Source organism: Anarrhichthys ocellatus, unplaced genomic scaffold (genome assembly GCF_004355925.1).
Source record: "Anarrhichthys ocellatus isolate YVR2014 unplaced genomic scaffold, GSC_Weel_1.0 scaffold3, whole genome shotgun sequence".
NCBI classification, from domain to species: domain Eukaryota; kingdom Metazoa; phylum Chordata; class Actinopteri; order Perciformes; family Anarhichadidae; genus Anarrhichthys; species Anarrhichthys ocellatus.
The window spans coordinates 4,843,206-4,859,735 of NW_022280033.1; the positions used below are offsets into that span (position 1 = coordinate 4,843,206).

Below are 16,530 nucleotides of genomic sequence, written 5' to 3' on the forward strand. Positions count from 1 at the left end.
TTTATTCAAATGCAAATCTTTCAGATTATTACCTTTAATGCAAAAAACTGTTGGACTAAAAAACATTAGTTGAAAGGTAAATTAAGGATAAATGGTCTGCTACGCCAACCTAAACATTACTTCAATGGTATTTTATTTATTTATTTATATAATGATTTAAAATAACATCCAGTTTGAAATCAATTCAAATAAACACATTTGGAACACGACAGGTGACGTCGACGAAAATGACAAAAAAACAATGATCTAGATTGTGTGTGTGTGTGTGTGTGTGTGTGTGTGTGTGTGTGTACATCAGGGTCTAGATGAGAAGATGTCACTCTCTTTTTTTCCACAGTGACATGCTTGAAAACATTTTCACGTTCAGACTCTAAAAGTGGTATTACTGTAATCTCCATCAAATGTCCCAAAAGACACACACACACACACACACACACACACATACGCACACACATGAACATACACACAAACACATACCCACACAACATATCACAGCACAGTTGTCTCTGGCGTTTCAGTGATTTAGAGCGTCATCCCTGGTTGCCACTAGCTTGAAACTCTGATCTTCACATATATGACACCTCAGCTCAACAAGGTCCATACAAACACACACACACACACACACACACACACACACTGAAGGGATGTCTCTGCTCTGCCTCTCCTGCCATCACATTCTCACTTCCTGATATAGACAGACAGACACCAATCCTTTGGGACACAGACACGCTTCTCTCTTTCGCTCCCTCGCTCCTTCCTCCATTCCTCCTTTTTTTCTTGATCCGCTGCTCCCTCTCGTGGGGATGGAGGGAGGCGGGGCCGGAGGTTAGACAGATGGAGGCGGGTGATACACCGATACAAAGTCAGTCTCAGGTTTGCTCCTGCGGGACTGGTGTGATGGAGAAGGGGGAGTAGAGGGAAAAACATGGAAGTCTCACTCTGCTTTTTATTTTTTATAGCCATGAAAAGACAAAGAGAGGTCAGACTAAACAGGATAGAAAAGTCCTACATAATTCATTTTTAAACATTCTATTGGTGATGTCATGATATTGTTCTTACATATTCTGTACCAATCATCAAATAAGAATATTATAGATGTCTTGGGAGTCAAAGTTACTGGATACATCCCCAAATTCAGCCTGGCATATTTGGTATCTTTAGAAACGTTGGGAGCTCCCCTAGCATTAAAAATAAAGTCAAGTGCGTTCGAATTATGTTTGGCTGCACAGCATGACTTTGTATTGACTGGTGGCTGCTTGTTAAGGGGTTTGAATGTCATCACTCCACATGTTTTCGTCACGTCTGTCACTCTACTGACGAGGACATGGCATGTTGCAAGCACTATTCCCAATTGCTTTTTGCTTGTTCCACGACCTGCTATTGTAAAACCGTGCAAGCTTCAGTGCAGTCTGAAAGAACAACACCCTCTCTGCTTTGTGCCATATATAGTAAAAAAAAAACACATTCCACATAATTTAACCCACTGGCATAAAAATGGTAGAGACTGAAAAATCTGCCAATCTTCTCAATGATGAGTTCTTTCTTGTGTCTCTTATTTTTCTATAACTTATTCAGTATTCTCTATATGGTCATTTTTTTATTTTTAAGCAGGGAATGTGCGCTGTATAAGCCTACCTAGCCCCGCTATTACACTGTCTTACATTTGTTGGCAGTTTTAATTCTGATTAGTAAACAACATAAAACACCACCAGAGTTGGCAACAGCATGTTTTGGTTCATGCCAATAAAGCTAATTGAATTGAATTGAATTGAGAGAAAGAGAGGCTCACTGACTAAAGCACAAGAAAAACTCTAGTCTAGAGCTACAAAATAACAGTGCATAAAAATCGCTGGCGTAGAAAGAAATAATAGTACATGAAATCACTGGTGTAGGCTACCGTGATACATCGGACCCTGTATTTCCTGCCTTGGTCGAGAGAGACAGAGACAGAGAGAAGGTTGACTTCTTGAGTGCTGCAAGGTTTGTTTTTCCTTCTTCCTGCTCGTTTCCACTGTCACTGCTGTCAACAGCCGCTTTAGGTCACAGAGAGGTTACCGCTCCATCTACCTGTGTTTTAGCACATCACACGCCGCACTGCACCCTGCACACACACACACACACACACACACACACGCACACACAAAGGGAGAGGCCACTAGTCAAGGCAGATCAAGGAGCTGCACAGGAAATAAGGATTTGTTTGTATGAATTAAGTGACCTGGCAAAGGATGTCAATTAAAGGAAGGAAGACAGAGAGTGGGTATGAGGGGTATGTGTGTGCACAGTGGAGCCTTATAATAATAGGTAAATAATAGATCCTGGAGATGAATTATTGAAGGAGTACATTGATGCTTTCATGCTGGGGAGCTGAGCTTACATTCCTGGGTTCATTCATGAAAAAAAGGTATATGAAAGGAGGATGAGAGAGCGAGGGAGAGAAAGGGTGTTGTTGCTATGCCTTCCACCACCCCACACTCACTGACTCACTCAAAGACATTGGTGCTGTCTTTGTTTTTTAAGAATTTATTGTGCATCTGTTTTCATTCATTGTATCATTTTCCTTCTGTTTGCATCTGTTTTATGGATACTATTTTATATTTCTTATTATAAGTATATGTAATGCAACTTCTGTGCTCCACATTATTTGGCTGCTGCAAAGCAGGGCACTATAAGAGATTTTTAAATCGATGATTAAATAGAGTCACATGCATCGCACCTTGTTTCATCTTTTAAACTGTGCACTAAAGGTGAGGTTACGTCCATTTGATTTGATGAGTTACAAAGTAAACATTCAATTCCTCATGTTTTCAAGTTTGATTGCATGTGCAGAAGTCAGTCAGTCAAACTGAAACACTGGCTTCCGGCTGCTGACATAGAAACTGGTTATGAGACACCCCCCTATGCACACACACACACACACACCCACGCAAACACACATTGTCTCCCTTTTGGGTGCCCTATGCCAGATCCTTTTGGGCTGACAGGTGACAGAACAGTCTACATCAACATAGGTCTACTCTCTTTTACTGCACACACACACACACACACACACACACACACACACACACACACACTGCTGCTGTACAGTAGACAGCTACAGACATGCCAGGGCTGGACATGCCCAAAAGGCAGAGCCTGTTCCGTGTCACCTATCAGCTGGTGGCAGACAGCGGGATGTGTGTGTGTGTGTGTGTTTGTACTGTGCATTTTCTGTTTTTTTTCTCAGTGTCTCGCACTACGATCCCATTTTAAAATATGATCACTTTCATATAACCCCTGCAATTAGTACTGGACTGAGCTTCACATGGACTACACTGTGTATCAGAAGAGATATTTCATACGCATCATGAGTTGGATTTTATTGTATTACACTAATGATCTGCATGTTAATTGCTCCCACAGGGTGATGTGTGTTTGTGTGTATAGGGGCTGCCACATGTGTGATGGATAATGGCAGATGTACAATGTGTATTATTTTTGAAGGGAAACAGTATGTGTTATTTTTTGTAGGACATGACACCATGATACAATTAATCAAATTAGTACGTGATTATACTAATGCATAAGGCTATAAATGTAGGTTTTTGACTAGGAAGTCCTGTTGTCCAAGTAGTTACTGTGTGATCCACACCATATATCCGGTTATTATACCCATCTTTTCCCTCTTTGAGTATAGACTGAAAGCATGTCAAACCTGTGCCAAAACTCATGCAAGGAGGACAAAAGGCTGGATGAGGCTCCGCTTTACTACATACCATCAGTCTAACAGTCAGTAAGCTTGTGGATTCAGTGTTGGGGGGGGGGGGGGGGGTACCAACATGTCACAGGACATGCCATCGAAGAACAAAGGAGACACGAGGAGGCAGCAGCCCACCCAGGACTGCTGGCATGGCAGCCAGGGGCGGGGCCAAGACAGCATGACACACGTCGACCTCAGACCCCCCTCCTCCTCCTCCCCCTTTCCCCACGGGCTCTGACAGGCGGCACGGGAACCCCTCGGCCCAGTGAGGGGTGGACGGCCATCTGACAACTCCCCACCTGCGTGACCTTTACCATGCTTGACCCCCTGCAGGAGACAATCACCTCACAGCAAACAGCCCCACGGGAGATGTAGACACACAGCACAGTCAGGAAGACGCACATGTAGACAGACATGCATGATGTACAGATTGACAGAAAGTTAGATGGAGGGACAGTTAGTCAGACTGTGACATGCATACATTGCTTGTGATGAGTCATTCAAATCTGCCTGGCTGCTTTCCCACAACGAAGAAGCTCTAATTTAAAAAAAGTCACAACTTTTCATCATAACAAGTTTGTTCATTAATTTAGTTGCCTAGTCTACGGACAAGCTCATCTTTGGAATCAACCATCTTAATTAGTACTAAACCATTCAAGTGTGTGGGCAGCTCCAGTGCTAAACCTTATGAAACAGTTATGACAGATTTGGTCAGTCAGTAGGTCAACAGTTCGCATAGAGTAGACTTTCTGTGTATTGGTGAGTGAGCATTTAAACTGTTTCAGGTTTCTAAACAACTGAGTGGATGCAATAACAAGCAATGGCACCAGATTTAGACCGGCTCTACATGGTCAAGGTAAAAAATATAATAAATGTCCCAAGACCAATTAATCTATATCGCAAAGTAAAGAAAAGAAAGCTACACACAGTGCAAAACATTTGGTTTACTGATTGGACATTGGATTTGAAAGGTTGTGTTCTTTTCACTTGGATTTATTGTATCTATTGTACATTTTTATGTGTAATTTTTTACACATAACCTACACATACCATTACCTATAAATGCTGCTGTAGCAAAAAAATGTCCCCTTGCGGGATTAATAAAGTATCTATCTATCTATCTATCTATCCTCCTCGATGTGGTCTGTAGATTATTAGCCAAATGGTTATTTCCAAGTTCAACAGAAAATTAAATTTTGTAGAAAAAATTGCTTCAAAATTAGGCAACATCATATCAGGATATCAGGAAATTATAGTTAGCTAAATTGTCTTTTCCAAATTTTTTTGGAAGCAAGATGTCAACTCCATCTGCTGATGAAGATCATGTAACATGACTGAAAGCTCCAGAACAGCTACTTAATGGAGCTTGTGCTATGTTTTATCACCAAATATGCTGTTTAAAAAAAAAATTCAATTCAATTTTTCTATATTTTTATTTACTTTTATCTTATCTCATCTCATTTTATTTTTAACGAAAATATTTGTAAAACACATCGGACTGGACTGTCTTTAGCTGTGAAGAAAATGAAAAAAAAAAACAGGGCTGTACACCAACACACGTCATCAATAGGCGACGTGGTAGTTGGATTTGGACGGCAAACGTGAAACGTTGGTGTTGCTGCAAATGCTGTGAAGTAAGTCCATTTCGTTCTTTAAGACAGTACACTGACGGAAGCGTGTTTTATTGACACTACGCCTCGTCAGCAGAGTATTTTTGGCGAATTTTAAAGTGATTTTAAAGCGTTTTACAGATGCAACGCTATTTATAGCACACTTTGTTTGAAGCTAACATTAGCACCTCAAACTGTCAAATCAACTTTACGTAACTACGTATTACATACATCGCTACTAGCTAACTACGATACTTTTACTTTCTTCAATTCTTAGATTACCTCTTTTGGACTTGACTCTTTTGGACACACAGCCTCCAATGAATCCATTAATTAGACGGAGACTTCCTCCGTCCGTGAGGAGCCTTCTGACCGACATCGGTCCAAAGGAGGAGTGGACCGACACCGAGCCCGACACAGTGACCAGAGATGGGCTTCTGCTCCCGTCCAGAGGAGCTGCTTCTGGACAAGAGGAGTTTCTCACGCCAGCCAAGCCCCGAGAGGACGCAGCAGTGGACGGCAGTGACGCCAGGAGCAGTGCAGTCTGCATGCTGTGTAAATGTAAGCCCTCTTGTTACACCTGTCCTCGGTGTAACCTGCAGTACTGCGGCTTGGCTTGCTACCAGAGCCCAGATCACTCCGTGTGCTCTGAGGAGTTTTACAAGGAGTCTGTCCTCCGGGAGCTGAAGGATATGGGGAAAACAGAAAGCGAAGGAAGGAATAAAATGCAGGAGATCCTTGTGGGACTCAGACAAAAGGCGGAAAAGACAGATGGGGGGATGGAAAGTTTGTTACGGGATGCTGGTATTGTGCCAGAAGACGCAGATGAAGGGGAAGGCGAGGCAATGCAGAAAGTGCAGGTTGTGGAGCTCCTGTCCAGGTTAGCAGAGCTTCAACAGTCAGGGGAAGGGAGCGCAACAGAGATTGAGGCTATTTTGAGACAACTTGCAGAGTTTGGAGAAGGGGAGCAGCTGCACGGAGACACAGATGAGGGCGCTGAAGGTGCAGAAGGGGAGCTGGACTTGGCCGAACGGCTCTCGGGGCTGGACATTGACACACTTTCCGAGGAGGAGCTGTGGGATGTTCTTAATAGCAAAGAGAAAGAAACGTTCATGGGTCTGATGAAGGGTGGAGCCCTCGGGGGACTGATTTCCCTGTGGAAGCCGTGGTGGGAGGAGCATGAGGATGGAGGGAGAGCACTGGTGGAGGTGCTTGAGGAGGAAGTGAGCAAACTGGAGAGGGAAAATTCAACAACTATGGCTGAACAGGAAGCTGATAATAAGGTCAAGAATCGGGGCAAATCAGCTACAAAGCTGAGGAAGATTAAAGGAGGAAACATAAAGGACACAAGCAAGGGAAAGGGAAGTTCAGCAGCTCCCAGTGTCCCTCAAATATCTGCAAAAATCCCCAAATTGACTTCCTTATGTGCTAATCCATCTCCGCTTGTATGCTATGGTTTGGTCAATGCACTTTTTGGCTACACCTTCACGCTGTGCCTGTTTAACAACGACACCGATTCACTGATGTTTGAGGTCTGTGACATGATCCTTGCTTTGTCTGAGGCACTGAACTCCAGCAGGACGTTCAACTCCGTCCAAGAGGCCTTAGACTGTGGAGAAGCTCTCATTTTGAGCGGAGGTTACCTGGACAAGGAGGATCCTCTTGCCCCGGCCAGGGCGGCGGAAGCCGTGGCTCACATCACGACCGGCCGAGACAGAAAGGATGCTTCAGGATACTGCCTGGCAGCCCTGAGTCAGCTCCGCTCGGTGCTCTCCAAGGCCAGAACAGCTCTTTCTAAAGAGGGAGAAGAAGGAGCAAAGAGACAGAAGTATTTCCTGGCAAGCAAGAAGTGTGAGTTCTTTCAAGCCTGGGTGCTGGACAACGCGCACAGGATTCGTAGACTAGCTATCGAGTTGTGGAACGAACACGGTAAAAGAGAGAGTGTGAGGAGCAGCATGGAGAGAGAAAAGACTGTTGTTGAGGAGAGCTTGAAGAAAGGGAAGAGCAGAGGGAAGGGGCGCTTAATCGAAGAAGTGAGCCAATGAAATCTTTCTTGAACATATTGATGTTTGTAAAAGTTCATGATGTAATAAAAAATATATGAATAACTTACATTTTCTCACTGTGAAACTGGTCGGATCTTTATATACTGTTGTTTAGTAATGTAAATAAAGTTTAAAATTACGATTAGGTACAAAAAAAAATTTGCTACAATAAAATAAGCAGGCATCTTTTTGTATTTCATAATTTCTTGTGTTATATATTGGGGGGAAAAAGCACAAACAAGTAGGCTGTACAACTAGAGTTTAGGATTATGACAAGCAAGAATATTGAATAAATTCATGAATGGACAAAAAGCAGTGGAGTATTTGCGTATGTAGGTATTAACATCTTGGGGTGGTCATAAGATTGAGATGTAAAAATAATATGTAAATTGAAGAAGCTGCCTTTTTTTGCGTTGTGTGGTTTTCTGTGTAATTTACAGAAAATTAAATTATAAGAATGTATTTTGACAGAAACCTCCGGTTTTCTTACTTGTTTTTTTGGGCCTTTTTTGCAAGGTTAGCTATATTAAAATTACAATATACTGTATATGATGTATAATGTATATAAGTACATTTACTAAAGCACATTATGTAAGTACAATTTTAATATTTTCCGGATTATGCCACTTCTACTCCACTGTGGTTGTTTGACAGCTTTAGCTACTTTAATGCCAAAAACATTAAACTAAATAACTATTATGATGCATTATTATGGATTAAGTCTGTAGAACCACCTTTACCAGCTGCAACATTATATTGACACTTACACATCAATGTATCAATATGTATAACCACTGATATACAGTATGTATACAGTATATATATATATATATATATATACACAGTAATGAGGACTTTTACTTTTGGTACTTTAAGTATATTTTGATACAAATATAGTTTTTCTATATACTTTTACGACAATTTGTACACTGTGGTACGTACGGTGACGTCCGTGCTCTCGCGTGGCTTTCTTTTGACCGGTCACGTGGTGCGGATGCCCTTCCAGACAGTGCGACAGGAGAAAACATGGCTGCGCTCTTGAGATCAGCACGGCTACTGAAGTTTTCGCCTTCGGGCTTGCTTCAGATCACAGGGACCAAGAGGAACGGGCCGCCGCTCGGTCGGCTGTACAGCGGAGCTCTCGACGGCACAAGTCCCGGAGTTTGTGCCCGACAGATCGGCCCCGCGTCCGGACACGCGTCCAGGTATCACGCGCACGTCTGTTAGCCCGGTGTCGTTAGCTGTAATCCACGCGTGAGATGTCATTGAGGCTCAATGACATCAATGACGTATCCACACTAGGCCTGCATGAGCTGCAGTATTAAATGTATACATAAATAAATAAGTTAGCTAATAGTTAGCTGTTGGGTAAACATGGCTCCCGGATTACACAAGGTGATGATCAGACGTTGTGTAACCAAGTCAAGCTCTGTCTCATAATTAAGCCAATGACAGTCACTTGGTTATTAATCCTAATGTAACTGCTGGCAATACGTTAGCTTGTTGCTATATTTTGTATTAGCTAAATTATAGCTTTTAAGAAAAGACCCATCATTGGCACATTTGTCACGCTGCAGCTTATTATATGCAGATAATTGTCAAATTTGGCATTTTATCATGAATTCCTTGAGACACTCAGCTGATGTAAAAGCTGAGAGATAACAGACATGGGTTACTCTGCAGGGGGCTTGTTTCTCTGTCAAGGTCAAAACCACAAGCAGTCTTTAAACAGGATGAGCATCCACAGATGTATTCCTGTTACTGCTTATTTAACACGTGTATTGTTGTGCACCCAACACACCCTGTGCTGATAAACGTTTTCACAATCTGGTCCTCCTCAGTCGCGTGTGGCCGTACGCAGCGGGCTGTGTGCGTAACTATGCCGTGGCCACGGAGCAGAAGGACGAGGCCAGCGTCGTGGTGCGCTCCAAGCAGGCGCAGCAGTTCGACTGGGCTCTGGCCAAGCTGGACAGCTCCGTGAGGAGAACCGGTCGCATCACCAAGACCCTGCTGCTCCGCATCTTCCACGATATCTGCAGGACAGGTATAGGCAGCTTCAACAGTGATGCAAGACGGAGGCAATTCATGATTCCTCTTATGAACATGAGCAACATGAAGCTATAATATAACGCACAATGAACAGAGCATGCTCTATGTTTCCTCTTGTTAGACCTTTTTTCTTTCTTTTTCTACATCCATCCTCACCTGTTGGTTCTTTGGCGTCTGTCTGCAGGTTATCCCAGTGGGAACCAGGCCTTGTTACTGCTGCGGAGCTGCGGGTCGCTGCTGCCCGAGGTTCCCCTGGAGGAGCGCACTGAGCTGGCTCACCGCGTGTGGGAGAAGCTGCAGGAGTTGGGTAAGAGGCCGCACCAAAGGCAACAACCCTACAGTCTTATTAAGAGTACTACATTGCTGTTTGCTGCTGCTGAACTTAAAATATGTTAACCATGATTGCAGGTATTTAAACTGTTAGCTGAGTCTTTGACTCGTATTATTAGACTGGGATTGAATTGGGGAAAGTTACACTAAAGGCAACTGTATAGAGTGCATCCTCATCACGTATTTATTAAGGACCGTCTGAAAGATGAAAATCACAGAATAATGCCGTTTTTTTACAGCTTCTTGCAATGATAAACGGTGTCGTTTTGTCGATTGTTTAAAGAAAACCAGCTTTTCAATCATGCTAGCGGGTGTTGGGTTTTTTTCCCACTGTATGTTGTAGATGTTACAGTTATATATTTGCACATTGTCCTCCCCAGGTGCACAGTATGATGTTAGTCACTACAACGCCTTGCTGAAGGTTTACCTGCAGAATGAGTTCAAGTTCTCCCCCACCGACTTCCTGGCCAAGATGGAAGCAGCTAACGTGCAGCCCAACAGAGTAAGCGCTGCAGTGCAGAGTGCAACACTGAGAGAAAACACCCGATTTCTGCTTGCTTGAACCCATCAACCACAACAATGCCAATGGAAGAGAAACAGACATCCCTAGGAAGAGTTTGAGTTCCTCTGCAGTATATTGTAGTTGATTATGCAGATTAATTATTCAAATCCCTTTTACCTGTTTCTATACAGCAGGTGATTATAATCTCTGTTTGATTCCCTTTTTATTTTTGTGCACAGGTTACCTACCAGAGACTCATAGCAGCATACTGCCAAAATGGAGACATCGAGGGAGCGAGGTGAGCAAACGTTGTGTTCTGCTCATGAACCAAACAGACTTCATACTCTGACATCTGCTACTAGACAGAATGTTGCAAAACAGCAGCTGACTTTCAGTCAAACATATTGTGTGAGCAGTATGATGACATATTGCTTTTTTTTTTTTCTTTCTCAGCACCATATTGGGTTTCATGAAAAGCAAAGATTTACCGATCACAGAGGCCGTTTTCAACTCCCTGGTGACCGGCCATGCTCGTGCAGGGTGAGTGTCCCTGCTTCTGCTTCCAGCACACTGTGTTTAATGGCCCACAATAAGTGTCGGTGTTGGAATAATTTGATTCTAAACCAGCTGTCATTTGTCGCTGTGCAGGGACATCGAGAGCGCTAAGAACATCCTGTCTGTGATGCGGGGAGCAGGAATCGAACCGGGTCCCGACACTTATATATCGCTGCTTAACGCCTACGCCGAGAAGGGAGACCTGGACAGTTTGAAAAAGGTGTGTGCGTGCTTTTCCTTCTCTTCATCCCCTCCCCATCCTCCATAACTGCCCATGCTTCCCAAACTCACACTTTCCTTGTTCTCTCCATCCTCCTCTCTCTCTCTCTGTGTCAGACTATGGAGGCAGCAGAGAGTGCAGACTCCAGTCTGATGGACAGGGACATCATGCAGGTCATCTTCACCCTGGCCAAAGCCGGACACCAGCAGCACATCCCAGACATGGTGGAGCGCTTGAGGCACGAGAGGGGCTACGTTCCAGGTACAAACACACACACCTCCACATCACTGTAGCAGCTGAACTTGACTAATCTGCTGTATTTGCAATCATCTCGGCAGTTTTTTGAAGCTGAGCAGAATGAGTATTTGTTTTTCTTCCTGTAGATGCCATGAACCTGTGCCTGAGGCTCATCACCCAGAGCCAGGAGGACACGGCTTTTCACATCCTCAAGACTTTCCCCACACTGCAGTCGGAAAGCTTCAACTCAGACGCCGCTAACCTGGGCAACTTCTTCCTCAGACACTGTGTCAACATGGACACGGTAAGACATGTCACCCATTGCTCCCCTAACCTATTACACTGTATTCATTTTGATCTTTGAATGTCATTTCTGATGTCTTTGTGTGTGTGTGTGCACCACAGTCACTGGAGAAGATCGCCAGCTTTTGCAAAGAGCTGCAGGAGTCAAACCTGCACACTGCGGCACTCAGCTTCACTCTGTCCTGCGCTCTGGAGGCCAAGAAGACTGGTACAGCACACGCTTAACTTCCATTAAGATATTTCTCTACATCCACTATTTCTATACACGCACTCATCTATGTGAATTGTGAATATAATATATTTGTATCATGTTACTGCAGTTTATTTTTATTTATTTTGCAGGTATGTCTTTAGAGCTGATGAAGATGATGAAGGAGCAGGACTCACCCATAAGGCCGCACTACTTTTGGCCCCTCCTCACTCAGCATGTGAAAGACAGCAACACAGCTGGTACACACACACGCACACGCACACATTATTTTAAGTCATATCATATGTGCTAATTCTATGCTGTGCTTAAGATCAATGCAAAGGCAGTAGCTTCAGAGAGACCAGTACATTTTGAAAGTGAATATGCTGAGTTGTTGTGAGAAGCTTGTAGTTTCAACCTAAAACTACTCCAACTTCATGTGAACAATCTCACGTGTATGTGAGAACTCAATGGGTGCCATTGAGCCCCAAGTAGGAAAAACAAAAAAGGTCCCACCAGCTGTTTGTGCATCCCATCTGAAATGGAGAGTTTTGTTTTTCGGTGAGCATGATATTCGCAGTTTATGAGCACGCGTGTTATTTTTGTGGTGTACAGGGGATTATGACTTCCTCAGTCCTCTGTACCAGAAAGAGCTTTTAAAGGAGTGTTTCCCTCAAATATTAATGCCCTACAGAGTGGTCCAACTGGGACAGATTTCACTGTGCTGGGGCAGTCAAGGGCAAACAGGTCTGATCCCTGCATGAGAGAGTTAGAGCAGGAAGAGATGAAACAACACACACACACACACACACAGGTCTCTCCAGAGAGCTCTAGGAATAGATCGCAAAGTTTAGAACTCCCCATGTCAGCCACTCTGAACAGACGAGCCCAAAAGACTCCCTGACTTTCAAAGAGTGCGCTCAGACATGAATGTCATCGTTTTTATTCCACTTCCTGATCTACAAATTCTGCCCTGTTGTAGCCTCCTGGGTGCACGGCCACAGGACATGTCATCCTAGGAAATAGGAACTTTCTGACGGTAGTATTATGGCATTTCCTGCACAAACAGACTCTAGAGTATAATAGTAAGCTGCAAGCACAGTACAACCAATCTCTGTTTATCCTGATCAAGGACTTTAGGAGAGGCATGTCTTAGTTAAAGTCATAGCTGACTCTGAATCAACCGTGCAGAAGCTGCTGAAAGAAGAAAGTGGTGGATGATCTGTCGACCTTTGCCCCAAGCTGCGAGGCACCTATGATTCCTCGTTGGGGACACTGGGGGGCTGAGAAGCCCGAAGCACATGCAAACACGCATACATGGATGCACATACAGGCCGGAGGCTGAGAGGTCAGAGGTCATTCTGCTCCGGTGGCTGTACTCAAATCCTTTATCAAACCAAACTTGTTTCTCGGCTCAATTCTTCACCCAAATCTTCCTCTGTCCCTCGTTTCCTTTGCCCATTTATTTTTCAACAAAAACAAGATTTTCAGGTAGTATAAAGTCTGTTCTCATTTTTTAAATTGAAAGATCGGTAGCATGAGTAATAAATCACTCAAGCTGAAGGGACATAAGATCATTTATCTAGTTTCTGTAAAAATGGCTGATATTACAAGAAGAATCAATGGGTAGTAGTATGTACTGTATGTTTTTAATTTAGCAAGAGCAAATTATATTCTGCAAAGGATCGAGATCATTTTGTTTTCCCCCTCTTATGATAGTGATCAGTGGAGATCACAGTTGGTGTACACGTTGGGCAGATTATCGCTCATCCCATAGGTTTCATTGATGGACGTGAGGCAGTACTTTTCTACGGAGCCTTCAGTGTCGGACGCTAAAACTGGGATTGATGTCTTAAAGTTTTGTCTCGTCCTTCTGCCAGCGTGTACAGTTTAGTGGAATATTTCTGTTTCCAATATCCGTCTCTGCTGAAGGAAATGGTGATTTTCTTTCCCTTGTTTTTTTTTTGTGCAGGAAATCGTCTCAGTGGCAGATAGCCGGCATTAGAAGACTTCTCAGAATTCGCAGCTCCTTTATGAATGTACCCTGTCAAATGCGTTCAGCAGGGGCTTGGGTTTTAAGTGCTTTATTTATGCTGAGCTCCGGCTCTCTCTTTGGGGTTTTTTAAAACGATTAATAAATAATGTACTTTTCCCCTGTCAGCTAATTGACAGCATTTGAGCTGGCAGGGAGGAGAAACTGGTTAGACCAGTGTGGCCGTCGGTGCAGATTGACTTCTGTGTGTGCGGTCCAGACACATTCTCAGTTTGAATGGTGAGATGCCTCAGCGCCTTGCTTGGCAGCATGAAGAAGAGGACTAGACATGAGTTTAGACATGCACAACCACACACACACACACACACACACTCTGACTTGAATCACCCAACCGCACGTCTCAAAGCCTCTCAAACACATCGGACTGCATCCATTTAGTTATCACAGACAGGAAAGAAGGACGGAAGGAAGGGAAGTGGGAAAACTTCTCTTTTTCTAACACAGTGGCTTGTTTCCAACGGTGTTAGCCTTAACCCTCATGAAAGATGCAGCCTCTCCCCCCTCCTCTTTCCTTCCTGCTGTCTCACACTCATTGGCTGCAGGAGGTGTGTGTGTGTGTGTGTGTGTGTGTGTCCACATTTGTGAGGGAGGGGGGGGGGGGGGGCAGTGCAGGTGATGTGACTGATGAGGAGTGACTTGATTTCATGTAAATGCAAGCGCTCTGAGGGAATTCACTTTGGATTACGCGCCCCACTGTGCACGGCCCATGAAATATTAAGCGCCGTGTCACTTTTTGTCCACAGGTGTCTCTAGCAGGCAGAGAGGCCAGATCCGTAGAATTGGTGGAGAGCAACGAGGGGGGAGGGATGGGGAGAAACGGGGGAGGGGAAAAAAATCCCTTCGCATTTTGATGAGGTGTGGATTTGGCGGGTTTAGCAGAAGCATATGCTGGGCCATACTTCCCACCTGCCGCCAGCTAGTCACCGCTTGTCAGTCCTAGCGACGCAGCGCTCTCTTATCACTTCTGACACGGGGAACCAGGGGAGGGAGAGGAAGGGAGTGTTTCTGGTCTTGTGTGTTTTTGGGTGATGAGAGATGTAAAGGCTCACCCACACCTGACTCGACTTGTGTGACCTCATTTTCAACCTTCTTTAATGCAGCTCTGTCGAGTAGAGTGGGCTGCATTAAAGAAGCACTGCCACAGCAATCTGTAATGCAGCCCTCCATGAACTGTATGTTAGCCTCAGCTGAGTTAATTGGTGGCATGAGAGCCAAACATTACCTCGATTAAAAGAAGAAAGAGAAAAGATGCTGCAGGGTTTTTTTTGCCTCCAAAATGGAAATTGTCTTCGTACTCCGTTCTGTTTTTAAACAACAACCCGTCAGTGCCTCGCAGCAAACAAAGTCTACCTTTAGAGAGTCATGGACGCCGAGAGACGGCGAGACAGATGGTGTTGGAGGAGAGAGAAAAGGAGAAGTGACAGGTACTCATGTCCAAGGACGGGAGGAGATGACAGCGACCGGTTCGCTCCACTCCTCTTTTCCTCTCTTTCCTCCGTCCTCACTTCTCGTCTGTGACAGTTAACCTGAAGACATGAATCTGATGATGATATCTTGTGACCACTGCCATGCTTAACTCACTACTTTGATACTTCTTGCCCGGATGGTATGTCAGGCTTTATGCTGACCACCCTGGATGGCCTCCACTCTGTGCCGAATCTTTATTTAAATTGTACAGACAGGGGAGAAGGGAAAAAGTGTTACTCACATATGAGGACTATGGAGTGAGAAGTAGAAGGCCTAAAGGAAGAAGAGTATAAATGACACTTCATTATATCATATTATTTTGTGTAGTTTCTTCACTGTTTTTCTCATTTATTCTCAAATCTTATTTTGGTGTAGTCCTCCACACATTGACAGGTTCAAGTCACTACAGTACCTCCTCATTCTCTCTTTCTAGTCTCTTTCTAGACTTCTCTTGTCACTTCTAGTCTTTGTGCTAAGCTAAGATAAGCGGCTGCAAGCGGTAGCTTTATATTTATCGCAGTCATCCAGTAGATTTTCATAAAAGCTATCCTAGAACGTGAACAGCACCACTCGCAGGCCAATCTGACGTCACCTCTTAGTAGCCTGGCTTATTACTGCTTAGCTACGACACGCAGAGACTTTGCCATACGACTGTAAATAATGAAAGTGAGAACTGAGCCCTTGGTCACAGAATTGACTTGACAGAAAAAAACCCGCACACAAACATGCTCGTTAGATAACAGAAAAGTGCTGATGATCATGAAAGCTCAACGCGAGGAAGCCGGAGAAAGCGTGAGTGAGAAAAGGCCGGCTTATGCATTTCTACCTCCAGTTCTCCATTCACTTGTTTTCTGTCTGTCTGGCTCACCGTGAAATTGATTATGGATTATTCAGGAGGAAAGCAGGAGTTCCCACTCTTCTTTCATAAAATAACAAGCCCGGATGAAAGCGATTAGGGGGTAAGAATGGATGGATGGAGAGCAAAACAGATGGATCCTCCATTGAGAAGAAAGAGGAATATCTCCTGTTTACTGTTTTTTCTTGAAAGCAGGGGAAGATGAATGAGTGATCTGGATGGATGGATGGAGTGGTTCAGGTAGCCCTACCTGGGATAATGCAGCTCCAGCCAGGTTTTAATGGCATATAAAAGCCCGGGCCTCATCTGTTATTTAGCTAAAGAGAGAGACTGCCAGGTGAACACATACATCCCAAGAGGATGCAGAAAAACAG

The 16,530-nt window shown here is 44.0% G+C and overlaps 2 protein-coding genes across 2 annotated transcripts in view; both read left to right on the forward strand.

The window, feature by feature from the left end:
• Positions 1-5,290: 5,290 nt before the first annotated feature.
• znhit2 (zinc finger, HIT-type containing 2) lies at positions 5,291-7,580 on the forward strand. Its single transcript, XM_031840101.1, has 2 exons — positions 5,291-5,373; positions 5,627-7,580. The coding sequence occupies exon 2, from the start codon at positions 5,670-5,672 to the stop codon at positions 7,392-7,394; it is 1,725 nt and encodes a 574-aa protein (XP_031695961.1). The 5' UTR covers positions 5,291-5,373; positions 5,627-5,669; the 3' UTR covers positions 7,395-7,580.
• A 786-nt stretch (positions 7,581-8,366) lies between these two features.
• Positions 8,367-16,530, forward strand: part of lrpprc (leucine-rich pentatricopeptide repeat containing) — a 47,102-nt gene continuing 38,938 nt past the window's right edge. The window contains exons 1-11 of the mRNA XM_031872511.1: positions 8,367-8,599; positions 9,236-9,438; positions 9,628-9,750; positions 10,154-10,275; positions 10,515-10,573; positions 10,729-10,815; positions 10,924-11,050; positions 11,167-11,311; positions 11,434-11,591; positions 11,693-11,798; positions 11,933-12,040. Coding sequence (XP_031728371.1) covers positions 8,421-8,599; positions 9,236-9,438; positions 9,628-9,750; positions 10,154-10,275; positions 10,515-10,573; positions 10,729-10,815; positions 10,924-11,050; positions 11,167-11,311; positions 11,434-11,591; positions 11,693-11,798; positions 11,933-12,040 — 1,417 coding nt within the window. The 5' untranslated portion in view covers positions 8,367-8,420. The remainder of the gene's footprint in view (positions 8,600-9,235; positions 9,439-9,627; positions 9,751-10,153; positions 10,276-10,514; positions 10,574-10,728; positions 10,816-10,923; positions 11,051-11,166; positions 11,312-11,433; positions 11,592-11,692; positions 11,799-11,932; positions 12,041-16,530) is intronic.

Excerpts from the sequence above, each read along its gene's own strand:
- znhit2 (XM_031840101.1), top strand. The coding sequence starts at position 5,670 with ATGAATCCATTAATTAGACGGAGACTTCCTCCGTCCGTGAGGAGCCTT.